At 43.6% G+C, this 16,004-nt stretch overlaps 1 protein-coding gene across 1 annotated transcript in view; it reads right to left on the bottom strand.

Moving 5' to 3' along the window:
* Positions 1-16,004, bottom strand: part of ZNRF2 (zinc and ring finger 2) — a 152,502-nt gene that overhangs the window by 21,845 nt on the left and 114,653 nt on the right. The window contains exons 3-4 of the mRNA XM_069211942.1: positions 13,668-13,773; positions 982-1,058 (exon numbers count right to left, since the gene is read on the bottom strand). Coding sequence (XP_069068043.1) covers positions 1,001-1,058; positions 13,668-13,773 — 164 coding nt within the window. The 3' untranslated portion in view covers positions 982-1,000. The remainder of the gene's footprint in view (positions 1-981; positions 1,059-13,667; positions 13,774-16,004) is intronic.

Raw genomic sequence — 16,004 nt, 5'->3', positions numbered from 1 at the left:
AAGAATGGGACGGTAAAACTTGTGTCGGTAGCTAAGATGTATTGCTACGTCAAGCTACACAGCACAGTCTACAAGCAACCCCATATCGGGGACTTTCATCTCAGGAATGAAAGCAAAGGAGGAAGTTGTGGGTAGGCAAATCCTCACTGAGGGATGCCTACCTTTTAGTTCCAGAAACTCCAAGCAAAGCCTCAGAGAGTCAAGAGCCAAAGGCAGTAGCACTTCAGATGTCAATGAGCATTTCCTTGTTGAGATCTGCATACCACAGCCTTGCTCGTGTCTCTCTACTATGAACTTCCTCAGGAATGGAGGACGTGTGGAGTAGATTTCTCTTTGTTGAAGGTGTTTCACATGCATGATAGGTACTCGATTTGTAGTCAGCATTCTGGTATGGCTAACTTAAACCTCACGGTGGATCGTCTAAATCACGAGTGTTTTTCTATAGTAGCCAGTGGAACTACACTACAACAGCAACGTCCCATTCCCGTGATGAAGACTTGTGTGTAGACACAAACACCGATTGTACCAACTGAGATCAACGAAGAAAGGGTGTCTGTAGCCCTAGATGCACATCATGGGAATTCTTCATCAGATACATCGACAATGAATGGAGTCCTGTCCGTTAAAGACTATCAACATGTAGCCAGCGGAGGGATATTATATTTTAGGTCAGATAAGCAACGAAGAGTGCCTGCGTGAAAACAACCATCCGCTCCAGACTACGCACCGGCTGAAGCCATCAGTAACTGCACTTGTGCAAGTTGTGGGTAGGGTTGTGGTACCGCTGTGCTCTCTGGGCTAGGATGGGTGAGCAATCTGAACACCCAACATTAGGTTGGAAGCCAAGAAGTATTGAAATGGGATTAACTGCATTCACACTATTCAAAACCAGTGAAGATGAGGTCAAATGTCACTAAACACTAAGCTGACCTTTTATGACCCAGGCACTCTTTAGGCTTTCGTGAATATCAAGTAAATTACCTATGCAAACCAGAAGTCCTTAATCTGAAGGGTGCTCCGGACATGATCTGTTTACTTCGAACCACTCATCTATGCACCTGGTAAGGGATCAGAGGTACAAAAAAATAAGTTAAATTTGGGGTTTTCATAGCAAGTGTTACATATTGAAAGTAGAAAATACACAAGTTTCATCACATGGGGTTTTTGACCAGGAAAACAAGAAAATTAGAAAACAAAGCCCACCTATTGAACTTACCAAGTTCCTAAAGGCATGAAAGTATTATATGTCCGATGTTAACATAGCTGCAGTAGCCATACCATTGAATCAATGTTCTTAGGCTACTGAGAAATGCTCTGGACTTGTATGTTTGGTTCAGTGTAGATGCCTTGAGCTTCAGATAACTGCTGCCCAAGATCACACACTTTTGGCCAGGTGGAGAAGCCTAGATTTGTGCAAAGATCACCTTAGCCATTGACCACATCCTTTTAGTCAATGGTAGTCACCTTCTGCATGTTGTCAGCAAACGAAGTCTTGTCGCAGACGTTTCAACTATAGACCATGTTACCAAGTACGTTAGTCCAATTGGTCCAATGGAAATAAACCAAGGTTACAACTGCCGGAGCAATCTTGGTATTGGAAATCCAGGAATGCAAAGAGTTCTATGACAGCATAGGGAGCAGTGGCAAGTCCACCCAACTTTCCTCTGGCTCCTCCAATTCACTTCATTTTCTTTATCCCACACCTCACTAATTTCTTCACTCTTCTTTATTTTAGCAATTACCTTCTCCCTCCCTGCACCTGGTTTTCCTTATCGCCTCACCTTTCTGTCCTCCATTCCATAATTCCATACTCCCTAACAAGGCTTTTTCTCTTTCCTCCTATTGCTCTTTTGTTTTTCTCCTTCCTCACCACCCCTCTCCTCCACTTTGTCCCTCCTTTCTAGTCACATACGAGGGACCAGCGTTGCAGGGTACTGTCTCTTTAAAACACGCAGCGACTTCGATGGTGCCTAATATCTGCATGCGGTAAGAGTCCCTTACTCTTGATAGGTGGACTCAGCCTTTCATCTTTTGTGGGTCGACAAAGGGTGATGATTGACACGGCTTCATATTAACACTTTATAATCAGAACATTAAATGTGTATTCAGAACATTAAGAGCCCAGTTATAACTGGCCCAGTGTTCCCACACCCTGATTTCCAAGGTGCAGAACACTGGCTCTGCTTTAAGGGGCCGGTAACATCACTTTAGGTCTAGGCTGCAAGTGAAGCCTTACACAAGCCCCTGCCCAAAACTCTCCTATAGTACTGAGGGCATGTAATATTCCCCCCTCAGGCCACATCCTTCCTTACCCACCACCACCACCACCACCACCACCACCCTTCACCCCCATTCGCCCTCTCCATAACAGCCCCACAGAGCAGATGGAAAATGGAAAACTTAATCCCCACAAAAGTGAGAATTCTGTGCGGAACTTTACCTAGAAAAAAACAAGATTGTAGATTAACCGTGGGGATTAGTCTGTAGGAGCCAGATGTTTGTGCAGGCACACCATGCAGAAACAACATTTAGGCCACAGAGAATCAGCGCATATCCAAATGCTTGTAATCGAGGCCTAAGTGTTTGTTGTGCCCCATACAAATGCCTTAACTCAGTTTCATACTAAGTGAGCCAGAAGGGGCTCGAAAACAGGCTTTCATGAGCAGCATTTTCACAACAAACGGACTCGTAGACTGAGATGAAAATGGCAGTGGCAACTAGGCTACAACACTACGTCTAGAACAGGGCAAGATTTAAATTCCGTCTTAGAGGCTTCGTGAAGTTTGCAACTTTTCCTAACGTTGCAAGGTTTTGTAAACTTTGCTTCCAGAAGAATCTTTTCACAAACTTTGTGCAAGAAAATTCTCCAAATTAAAGTGACTTTTTGCTGGGATTTTTCAGAAAAAACTGTGCCTCAGCTTTGGGAGGAAAAACTTTGCAACTCTGAGCAGGTCTACCCCTACCGGAACCTGAGAATTGGGAGTATTCAGGGCAGACCGTTAAAAAAAAAAAAGCATCAGAATCACTGGTCCTAAAGAGTCTGGTGGAAAGCTCTGAGCATCTCCTCTTTGTACAGGATTGCCGCTGCGTCTAACTGCTAGATCCCACCAATCATACGGCGGGAGGAGAGAATGGTGTGTGTTGCGGAAGCCAACCTGTTCATAAAAACAGCAGTGGGAGAAGAGAGCACCATGCTTAGCGCAGTCAGCAATAAGGATTTGGAAATTCTCCTTTATGCAGTACCATGGCTGCTGTCCTGAGGTCAATGTTTGAGGTACCTGAACTATGCAACTACACAACCACTTCTGTCACCATGGAACAGCTAACTCAACCTACATGACTGGCTGAAAGCCCCTAAAAGCAAGCATTGTGTATATCCATGATATATCCAGGCACAGTATTATAGCTTCGGATAGGTAAAAGGTTTTTGTCATTTTTCAGCTGGACCTGGATGGCACTGTGCTAATCCTATGCCTAAAACCTTTGTGTCTGCTCACCTCAAATGTATTTTTCTAGCAGTGTCGCTGGTGTAGGCTGCTCCATATAGGAGCTGCTCTCCACTTAAGCTTGGGAACTACCCATAATTCCTTGCTTCCTTTTTTTTTTTTTTGCATAATTTATGAAGCACTCTCATCCTGAAAGGGTACTGTTTTGATCTATACTGGGTGCTCTCTGATCTGGACAAAGCTACACCTCTGTCGAGATCATGACAAGAGAAATACACGTCAGGGGTTGATTTCATCCATTCCAGCTTGGCCTGGATGGTATTTTACCAATCCAAAGCTGTAGTACTGTGGCTGAAGTGGCGAAAGGCTTTTGTCATTTTTCAGCTCAGCTTGGATGGCAATAGCTATTCCTATGCTTAAAAACTTTGCTATGAAAATGACGAGATTTTGTTATTTTCTAGATCGGCATGGATGCCGCTGTGCTAATCCTATGCCTTAATACTTTGCTAGCAAAGCACAAACAGCAGTAACGCCTACCTGGCCCAAACTTCTGCCTCACTGAAGCCATTGATCGGGACAAGTAGCCACTGGGAGAATGTGGAGGGGAGAGACGTGTCTGGCAGGTCTCAAACCAGCAAGCATCTCCACTTAGGATGCCGCACAACTATTGTGCAATCTGGCATCCTAGTGGCGGGCAGCCCTAGCCAGCCCCTACCACAAATACCACTAATGGAGACCACACTTATTTGTTTGGAAGAGTAAAGGCCGCAGTTTTTGGCCTGCTTTCACTACAAGCGATCCACCATAGTTTTACTTTGTGGTCTGCCTTCAAAGTGACAGTTTTATATTGTGTCACTACCCACTGATCGATCATAGTAGCCAAGTAGGCTCTTGTCACGTGTGCCACCACTAGCCAAGAGCACATTCTGTTCTCAGGATGGTGGGTTGATTTTTAAACATTGTTGGGACAGGATTATAAAACAGCATGCAAAATGCTGCCTAAAATAATGACTGATGGAAAGTGTGAAATGACATGAAACCAGGAAGCATCTTAGTGGTTTTATAGCCCCTGCCCACTCCAAGACCACAGGAGAGGACCTCAAAGAACATTAAGGATTCCATATCTAATGTGGAGCCTCCTGTGCGCTCCTCAAATACCTGTGTTGCGCTCCTCAAATACCTGTGTATGCCTGTGTGCATTTCAGGGGCCCTCATGGTATATTAAGGAGCACTGTCTCCCACAAAGCTTCCTGACCAATATTAGGGCTCTCCACTCCCATCCGATCACCCACAAATTAGGAAGCTCCATGTCCTGATCCTGCTATGTAATAAAAGGATCCCGTTCGGATCAGAACCTGGGTACACACCACTTCCACGGACTGCCCTAACCTCTGTTTTCCGCATTCCATCGTACCTTAGAAGAGTCAGTTATTCAGAGATGTGCATGAAAGAAACAGAACACAAAGACCACCTGCGATAGCGCATGTGATGCCGTCTGATTCATTGTACTCTTCCAGTGCACAAGAACACGGAAGACATCTTACAGTAATAGAGAAAGTATTCCTTATCACACAAAAGCATTATTCCACTTGGAAAGTACATTCTGCAGAGGTATGCAAACAAACCAGGCTACCTAGGACTACCTGTCAGGGTCACATTCAATCAATCGAGATGCAATCATAATCACAATTGTTTATGGGTATTCACGTTATGAAAATATTCCAGAAATTCACCAATTAATTTCACAAATTTGCAAAGTACACAAATGTAAATAGATCAGCAGAGATGCATTCAAAGCTACAATGCTCAAATATACCACACGGTGCCTCTTCCAAAGATTATGTCAACTGAGAGGCAAGCATGACCATTTGGCTCTTTGTATCAGAGAGCCTCAGCTGGCACTCTACTCCGATAAACCAAATGCTGACAGTTTCGTACCTAAGCCTGTCTCTCATGCAAAACAACATTACAAGGACTTGAATACCCAGGCAGTAGTCACCTCGTGCTCCCACTATCTACTGCTTCACTTGAGTGAACCAAGGATCCGCATCCCTCTCTCCACCCACGGCTCCGCATCCCTCTCTTCACCCACGGCTCCGCATCCCTCTCCCCGCCCACAACTCAGCATCCTTCTCCATGCCCAAGGACCAGCATCCCTCTCCTTGCCCAAGGACCGGCGCACCTCTCCCCCGCCCAAGGACCGGCGCACCTCTCCCCCGCCCAAGGACCGGCGCACCTCTCCCCCGCCCAAGGACCGGCGCACCTCTCCCCCGCCCAAGGACCGGCGCACCTCTCCCCCGCCCAAGGACCGGCGCACCTCTCCCCCGCCCAAGGACCGGCGCACCTCTCCCCCGCCCAAGGACCGGCGCACCTCTCCCCCGCCCAAGGACCGGCGCACCTCTCCCCCGCCCAAGACTTGGCATCCCTCTCCTCGCCCAAGACTTGGCATCCCTCTCCCCGCCCAAGACTCGGCACCCCTCCTTGTTTTCAAGACTCGGCACCCCTCCTTGTTTTCAAGACTCGGCACCCCTCCTTGTTTTCAAGACTCGGCACCCCTCCTTGTTTTCAAGACTCGGCACCCCTCCTTGTTTTCAAGACTCGGCACCCCTCCTTGTTTTCAAGACTCGGCACCCCTCTCCCCGCCCAAGACTCGGCACCCCTCTCCCCGCCCAAGACTCGGCACCCCTCTCCCCGCCCAAGACTCGGCACCCCTCTCCCCGCCCAAGACTCGGCACCCCTCTCCCCACCATCCCTCTCCCCGCCCAAGACTCGGCATCCCTATCCCCACCATCCCTCTCCCCGCCCAAGACTCGGCATCCCTCTCCCCGCATCCCTTTCCCCGCCCACGACTCCGCATCCCTCTCCCCGCCCACGACTCCGCATCCCTCTCCCCGCCCACGACTCCGCATCCCTCTCCCCGCCCACGACTCCGCATCCCTCTCCCCGCCCACGACTCCGCATCCCTCTCCCCGCCCACGACTCCGCATCCCTCTCCCCGCCCACGACTCCGCATCCCTCTCCCCGCCCACGACTCCGCATCCCTCTCCCCGCCCACGACTCCGCATCCCTCTCCCCGCCCACGACTCCGCATCCCTCTCCCCGCCCACGACTCACTATTCCACTAGCCGCCCATTCATCTACTACTCAAAACACCAGTATCCCTGGCTATTCCATGCAGTTCCTAAATCAAGGGAAGCAAATAAGGAGCAACATACTAATACGGTCTGTCCCGGGGATTTGACGGTGGTAGCGTGTGCCAAGTGCGGCTGTAAGCTGTCCAAGGCAGACTTCTTTGTCAGTCATGAGTGCTTGACCCGTCTTAATGCGAATGCGGACGTAGTAATGAAGTGTCAGAATACCGGCACTCGCATGCCCCATCCCAAACACTGAAGACTTCTACTGTGGGCTGTTCCAAAACATAAGCGACAGAGCCAGCAATGCCAGTGACTGTAGGGGGCTGACCTGCTGCCCACTCAATGTATATAGCGGCCTGACCTAAACAGTAAATTGCCTTCTAACAGAGCAATAGCGTTGGTGATGGGACACAAAATCTCTCCAAGTAGTATTTTATTAGTTTTTTTCCCCTTAATTACAGGAGTTGAGAGACAGCCCAGACACAAGGATGACTCTAAAAACAACGAAAATTAATCAAAGCTCACAAACTTCCAGGATGCACTTGTGTATTTATTTGGCTTTTGCATTGGGTTGTTTACGAGGAGTTCAGACTAAGAGATAACAGATTACCAAAAGCTACAGACACTATGGTTAGATTGTACAAATAAAGCATTAATAGCCTCACCTATGGAAAAAAATAGTGAGTGCCTGGATATGATAGGACTGACGTGTCTGTAACAAGGTCACAAGAAAAGGGTGGACATCTTTATTGTGTCACTTTTCTCTCCACAATCTAGGCAGATGGCATGTGCAATAATTATATATTATTGTGTACACTCTTAATCTGGCCTCAGAAAGCAGTGTGTAGCCCTTGTGGCTACTTCCATGTCAGCTCCAAGAAGAATATTGTTCTCCTATAATACTCTCCAACAGCTTTATTCAGACATCAAAGCTGTAAGAATGTTTGTTTAATGGGTGGATAGATTCATAGTCATAGAGAGTTATCCAGATAAAAAAAAAACCCAGCAATAAATAAAATCATCACACTTTCAGCCAAAATACCTAATCATTCTACTAATTAAGTTACTTACCTTTAGTAATGCTCTTTCTGGTTGAGATCTAACCGCAGGTTCCTCACCCTGGTACTCTCCCCAGATGTCATACTGGATCTGCTGGAGACGTTTGCAATAGCTCCCGCGTGCCAGCAGGTGGTATCATCAGCCCATATCATCACTCTTTCTCACCTCTGGACATGACACAGAGCCACACACATGCGCTAGTCAGTTGTTTATTTGTCACGCCAACAGGCATTGATTCAGTCGCAAGGTCGCTTGGTTTCATTCTCTCTCTATGGGTAAGTCCAAATGGAAGTCTAAAGACAAGTCGAAGGGGAAACTCAAGAAAAAGAATACTCCTGCTTTGGGGGTGAAGTCACAGACAGCATTCCAGGAATCAGACTCTAGCCAAATATATTTGACAGTCCGGCTTGGACAACACAAGGTTCTGTAGATCATGTCATGGACATCAGTGTCATCATCAAACATCTGGGTAGGGAAATTCACTAGTTCAGGAATTTGTGGTCATAAGTATCAATCAGAAAATCTTACATACATACATACATAGACAGCAGTTTGGTACTCAATACTACAAATTCGGATGTGGCACTCTTTAAACAACGATCTAATAAGTAACCAATAAAACACCCAAGGAAAAACGTGGGATGTATAAACAGCCAAGCTGGGTGACAAAAGAAAGTGTTCAGATGGTGAACACATAGAAAATCAAAGTGTCAAACTGGAAATGGGTCCATTAGCATTACATTCAGGAGGATGCAACTCTGCTTCACATGGCATTACTCCCAGTGATGCTGCTGAACATTTCACATGCAAAGTTGCCCATTTTCAATGTGTTAGGCGGAATGCCCCGACTGCAACATCTACAAATTAAACCATCATGAAACCATCTGTAGTACTCATGTTTTTTTTTTTTTTTAAATAAACATACAATGGTGTCCACCAATATTAAGTATACTGAGACTTTTTAGCACTTCATCAAACACTGGTAATATCTTTTGCATATAGCGGTTCATACTGCACTACTGTTTCTAAGCACTGTATGCAATGTGCTAGTACTCAACTTACTTACCTAAGGAGGGTGGAAGGCCAAGTTGCCTTTGCCAAGATGTAAATTACGGTCTGCATGCAGATGACTGCACATCTAAACTACAGAAGTTTAACACATGGGGTAAATCCTGATGGGAAGAAGGGACAGTCGCGCTAAAATGACGCTGAATGTTTGTTATCCCTCAAGGATATTATGCCCCAGAGGACCTGCCGCGGTGCCACTTTTAAAAGGTGCTCAGTGACCCCTTCTGCAGCAGCTTGTTAATGATAGTGTAGGTCTCCACTCTGAAGGTTCCCATGATACAGTGATGCAGAAGACAATATTACCCCAAAGGTCAAATGTTCAACCAGCGTCACCCAGATGGATACAAACATATGTGAGTATTATCACAAACAGGTCAAGGAAGCATGCTGTGCGTTACAAGAGACTGGGCCACACTGAGTAAATTCTTTCTGGCCCAGAGGCCACTGATTGCAACCAGGTGAAATGTTTAGCTCCGAATTCTTCACAAATGATCAGAGAGCCATTTGGGTGCAACTCTACTTACGTCACATTATTAACCTAAATATAACTGGGACTGCCACAGAAAGCTTTTATTTGTTAAAAAAAGGACATAAGGAAATATGCACCTTGGTGATCTGACAACGTGTTACAGAATTTGTAAATTCCAGGTATGACAGGAGTCAAAATCTATCTAAGCATCGATATATAAAATTAAAATCACCCTAAACAATACAGGCAAAGGTTATTATTTCCCTTAAATTCCCACACAATCCTAGATAAAATCTCAATAAAAGAAAAGCATTGGCAAAGATTTGGTATTGGCCCCTGCTCTTTGGGATTTGTCAATGTTAATTGTTTTGTCATAGTTTTTGCTAAGCGCTATTGTTGGGACCGCAGACAGACCATCATTCCACATTAAAAAAATCTCTCAAAGTAAAAATATTTTTGGGTAGAAATATTGTTGGATAAAAAAAAAATAAAAAAATAAAATAAGAAAGAAGACATTTCCATAGTAGTTCCTACCACTTAAAGGAACTACTGTGTGTGTAGATGTGTTTTTTTCTAAGTTTTCTCTTCGGCTTTAGGAACCTCTCCGAGTACCCCGGAAGCCTCCGGTGCACTGGGACACAGACTCCTTCCGCTGAATCCAGAAGTCCTGCGCTCCGAAAGCTAAGTGGTTTGTAAATGTCACCGGAGCTCCACAAGTTTACATGTCAACTATTACTTTTTTATTAAATACTGTACATTAATTTTTTGTTCATGCAGCTTCCAAAAGTAATTTTTCCCCAAACAGGAAAATATTTATTGCAAACAGTATTTTAAAAGCTGCAAAGTGATGTAGGCCTGTCTGGTGAAACAATCGTTAGATACTCATACATATTTTAGTCAAGTGAATCTTTTGACATTGTTTCAAATTTTCTCATCGGATACCAATGAGGCACTGATGGCGCTTGGGTTTTCCTTGCCTATTATATATAAACAAGAATGTTAATTATGTTCTTCCCCTTTTTTAACACTTTGATCGCATTGTTTTATGGTAGTACTATTGACAGTCTTTAAAGGCAAATTTTTTTTCCCCCCCAGCAATACCAGGTCGTCCACACACGCCAAGTTAACAGGCGACCTCCTATGCTTCTGGTATGCGATTGTATTAGATTCAGCTTTGGAGATAGGACAGCCATGTAAAGGAAAAATCACAATGAAGCAAGATCATACCCCAGTTTTGAGCAGTTCTACATTAACTTTTAGAGGTAGTGCTTTTTGTTAGCTAGTTTGTTTCCAAACTACGTCTTGCAGCCAAGTTCAACAATCAAATTTACCAGTGGTTGATCTACCCCCAAATATTAACCTTTCTGATATAGTTTACATTGATCAAAAGTTTTGCTACAATCCACAAAACATGTAGTAAACAAGATGATAGACAAGGCCATTATCTTGACCATAGTGGCATCTTTAAAGGAATCCTTTCTGCCCTAATAATAATAGGTGATTCCCATTTCCCTATGATTGTAGCCAAATATTAATTTCACAACGATGTTATCTTCAATGTCAAGTAGCACTATTAAACAACAGCTTAATGGATTCACACAAAGACTGTGCTTACAGTTCATGTAGAAAATTGGTCTTCGGCTGGACCCTATATTTGTACTGGCTTTAAACTTTGTGCACTCTTCCTCTACTAACCAGTAGTAAAGTGCTTGTTATCCTGCTTTACACATGGTTGAATTGGCATGTTCCTAATTGGTATGTTTAACTTACCCATAAGTCCCTGATGAATATGGTACAAAATGTACCCAGGGCCTGCAAGTTACATGTCATTAGTGGACTGCAGCACGTATTGTGCCAGCCTCTAGAGTGACAGTATAAAACATGGCTTTAGGCCTACTATTGTAGCCTAATTGTGGTGCTTAAACACTGCAATTCAACCTGTCAAAATAAGCCCATTTGTGTCAAAACGTCCCTTTTGTAAGCCTTATAGCCCAGAAGGCAGGATGCGCGAAATGTTAAAGTCGATAATGTAGAAATGTAATGTTAACATGTCCTTACGGTGAGTAGCACACAAAATCTATTTTAAATGTGGCAGGTCTAGCCGTCCTGTATAGAAAACAAGAGTACAGATTAAAATACTAATACTATATTTCCGGAAAGAGGCCAGCTGAAATAATAATAAACAACTATATTTAATAGTTATTAAAAATTCAACTGTGAAGGGTCAGATGTTTTAAAAATATTATGGCAAATTTACTTTTAGAAAGTTACCCTTTACCTGAATTGTCAAAAGATTAAATAACACAAGCCTCGGTCAGCTCCCAGACAGTAAGTGCCCTGAACAGGTCCGAAATGACTCTAGAGCACACATCAGGCTGATCTAAATGGACCGAGATGACTCCTCTGAACGCTGCAGATTATGTAGGTGGGGCTGTGGGCTTCCTTTCTGATAATATAATGTAAAATTCTGCTTTAATATCAAATCATGCTTGACAGGTCTGTTGGGCTCACATAAGTTCATAGGGCACTCTTGAACGTGGAGAAAACAGGATGCCAAAATAATTTTTGCAAATACACTGTCTGTTTTTTAAAGAACTCCACTTTTGTCCTACCAGACTTCAATCACTGGGTTTACATATAAGCCTTGGGGCACACCTGAAAGGGGGAATAACGGGATGCCTAAACAATTGTTCTAGACTCACTGTCTAGTTGCTGAAGGACTATGCTTTTGTCCTACCAGACTTCTGTCTCTGGGCTTTTTGTGGGTAAAGACAATGTCTCAAATTAGATTATTATAGTACACTCATAGCCTTTTAACCCCAAACTTATTGTGGTTGAATACTGTTATCTTGAAAATGGCCAAAGTGGGTAGGGTTGGCCCTCAGGAACTTAAGCCCCATTGGTTAAGATGTACCAAGGAGTCCTTGCCGCCCACTAACTACTGCCAGGCATTAATGTGGCACCTTCAGGAACCAACATCTGATCTTTCGCAGGTCTCTGAAGTATTCTGAAGGGTACTGAACAGACTGTTTGTGACCTGAGAGGGGCCTTGATGGACTGGACCTGCTCCCTCTTATATACAGGACAAAATGCATTCCAAGGATCACAAGACTGATCTCCTGTTTGAGCTTCAGGTATACAACAAGCTAGAAGTGGCTTTCTCCTGGAAGTATCCCGCTGATCAGTGGCATCTGGATTGAACCCTGCTCTTGGCATCTCCTTGACATACTAGAAGTCTAAGTTCCTTCCTTGATGTCCTGGGGGTTTTAGAAGTGTACTCCTCTGGTGGAGTAGGCTTAAAACACTACGCCAGAGGGTAAACCTTGGTGGTGTATCCGCCCCATCAAGGCCAGACTCTAATTTTGCCTAGGTCCTGGTCTACCTTGACCATTGTCTATCATGGAGCTTTGTGCTTCTTGAACATATTTCTACTTAAACATCTTCAAATTCATATCTCAGATTCTCCTTGATGATTATTTTTTTGTCATTTTGTTGTTGCTTTGTTTATTAAGTGATATTCTTATGCATCTAATTCTGATTGGGATTTTTATTGTTTTACATTCTGAATTTATTACTGGACTATAAGCTACGAGGGTTTTGAGCTTAGAATAATTTAGTGACTTTGAGGGTTACCCCTGTCAAGGATTATGACTGTTCCCTGAGGTAGGTACTCATCCATTCCAAATAAAAATCCAATTACTTACAGGCTAAATAAGGTATCCCCTTTCAGAATTCGAGTTTTTGACTCTGCATGAGAAAATTATTAAGTATTGCTAGAAATGAGGCCCACTTACGTGATTCTAGTAGACAAGCAAATCTATAGATATTCCATTTGGGTCTGCTCTCTGATGGTTTATGACTGATTTCTTTAACTTGCAAAATAGAGGATGAAATAAAATTTTCACTATCACCCCTTTTAGGCTCATTACTAGGATATACATAGCATCTATGTACTCTTTCCAGATTTCAAACAACATACAGTAAACTGAACCCTTCGGTATTGCCTCATGCTGTTGCCTGTTAAGACCAATGCCTTATTGTGATCTAAAAGAATAAAGATCAGGTTTCTATTGAGTATTTCTCCTCAGAGTAACCATATCTGCACAGTTTCACAAAAAGGGCGCACTTTCGAAAATATAAATACTCTAAAAGACAAAGAGGATACAGTGATAAGTTACTGAGTAGCATTAAGACAGCTTCCCTTTAAATAGGATGGCTATCCAAGACTTACAGCCTGTCAGCTGGAAAACTGAGAAAATAAAACAAATTTACATAAATACCGAAAAGACATCTACGAATCAAACATTATCTTGAGTCAAGTGGATGTCCACTGCTGAGATGTCTGGGTACCTATGCACAGAGAACATATACCCAGTGTTCTCTAATGCTTGTGTCAACCCACTAAGTTTTAAAAAAATAATTCAATAACTAGAATAAACTATGGAAACAAACTGTAACTGATAGACGGTTTCAAGCTTGCCACATACTTACGCTTTATGATATATACAAAGGCAAGGCAGTCGTGCTATGGTGTCTCCCTGTGTTAGCTCTTCGAGGCATATCGCACACTCCCCAGCATCTTTCGTCAGCACATCCTCTAAAAAACAGAAGGACAACTGTAAGTGACAGGGTATGCAAGGGTATGCAATAATATGCACTAATAATGGCAGATATTCTTGATAGTCCTTTTTAGTTCATAAAACACACACGCTTTACTAAAGTATGCAGCCTTTGGAAATGGCCAAAAGTACTCAACAGGTGGCTAAGTAGTAGTCACAAAACCTTATTGGCAGAATAAAGGCCCAGGTGAAGGATGAGAACAAGTGCATGGGGCTGGTAAGTGTCTAAGATTCACTGAGAGCCACAACTGCAGAGAATTCAACACTGTGGTATTACACCTTTGTGAAAATTGATTGAGACCTGTCTCTGAGGTACAACTTAAATTCCACCCGTCACTCCTGCTGTAGGATACTGAAGACAAAAAAATATAACCTTGCAATCTCAAAAGATGGGCTCACTCCCTTTAAACGTTAGTTTGAAATGCATCTATGCCAACTGGAATTATCTTAGCAGGAGGTGCAATACGTTTGGGTAACACCGACGTATAAAAGGTTCGACAAAATGGACAATTTGTAACTTTGAGCTTCAATGCTACAGGTAGCACTGCATCTTGCTCATATAGAGTGTTTAAGCTGACCTACAATTGAGATCTTACAGTGTTGAAGGGATACTTACTGCTTACAAACACAGAACCGACATGAAAACGAATGGGCTGAACATCCTTTTTCTATTATGACACACTACTCGGTAACTTCTGCATTCTGTGAATTTGTCTATGCAGGAAACAGGTAAACACAAGAAACTTTGAAACTAAAAGGTAAATGTAGAAAGCCCTGAAAGTTATAGCAAAAGCACACAATACCTCTGGGCTATGCAAATGTGAAGTATTTACTCTGCCTGCTCAAAGTCTGGATGGAAATTCCAGCTCTAGGCATGACGAGTCACATTCTGACTGCCGGTACCATCTTGGCACAGCCGCTTGCCTCTCAAACTGCTTGGTAATGTGGCATACTGGCAAACTACAGCGCAGGGTAATGGTCAACGTCACAAAGACATTGATGAGAAGTAATCATTAGCGATATTTTCAGTAGTTACTAAATCTTGAACAAATCTGAGGCAACAAAAACAGAACAGCATCTAATGATGGCCCAGCTCTCACATACTCACTAGGGATCCCGGATCACGTGCGTCTCATTGCTAAACCACGATAACTGGCATTAAAGTTCCTTTCAAAGCCAGGACAGTGGTTGCAAACATAGTTTTAACAAGCACTGTAAAGTAAAGGGTCTCACTATGCTCGAGCTAGAGTTATTAGCGTTGTAAATTCCTGACTGGACCTTTTTTGCCACATATATTGAAAAGTAAAACAGTTGACATAAGCGAGCCGATTTAAAGCACCACGGCCGCCATGAGCATGAGTGCGAAGGAGAGACACTAAAGGAAAAAAGTTTGCTTGCAGTGTTAGAATCCATTTTGAATTGCTTCGTTTCTTTTACACGTGTAAGTTTGAGCTTTTGTTGTCTCTGAACGCACTGTCTATCACATATGTTATCTTATGTATATTTGTTTAGGTAAAATAAGCCTGGTTCCACGCCATAGGCTTGCAGCTGGTTTCTTTCCCTAACTGGGGCACTGTACTCATTATAATTGTGTGTTCAAATAACTAACTGACCTCGGCTGTGGTATTTTGGGGAGGGAAAGGCTGATATCTATGCCTTTGAACCACGTAATCCTTTGAAGGGTCTCAAGAATGTGGGGAGTCAGGCAGCTGCAGAAGGGAGGCAAGGACAAAGCTGGGAATGGAACCGGTGTGTGGAAACTGATTAACTCCTTAAAATATCTGTATGACGTATATCATTATTTACACAGTTTATGTATCCTTTGATGTATGAGTATAAATATCACTGTTAAACGCTTTATGCTAGCACACTTTACTTCGGGCCTGGGATGCCAGTGGTGAACCTGTCCTCTTTGCTGCAGCAAAATTAAACAGACCTTTGGTCATTGATTTTTCACTCCGGCTCTCCGTGTCAAAAACTCCTTTGTAAATGCATTTGTAAGTATCTGCAAATATGTGCATTTGACAATTTGGCGCCCGAACAGGGACCTTCCAGTGGATATCTTCAGTAGCTCTGTCACGAGACGTGCTGCCAGTGGGGGGACGCCGTTCCGGAGGTGTAGATTCCAGGGGCCCCTGCACAAAGACTTAGTTTCAAAAGCAGCTGCATCTTATCCACCGGGCAGGCCTCCCCGCGCTTTCTCATGATG

This window comes from Pleurodeles waltl, chromosome 10 (genome assembly GCF_031143425.1).
Source record: "Pleurodeles waltl isolate 20211129_DDA chromosome 10, aPleWal1.hap1.20221129, whole genome shotgun sequence".
Classification (NCBI taxonomy): domain Eukaryota; kingdom Metazoa; phylum Chordata; class Amphibia; order Caudata; family Salamandridae; genus Pleurodeles; species Pleurodeles waltl.
The sequence above is the reverse complement of the archived record's forward strand: the minus strand, read 5'-3'. Positions and strand labels throughout refer to the sequence as shown.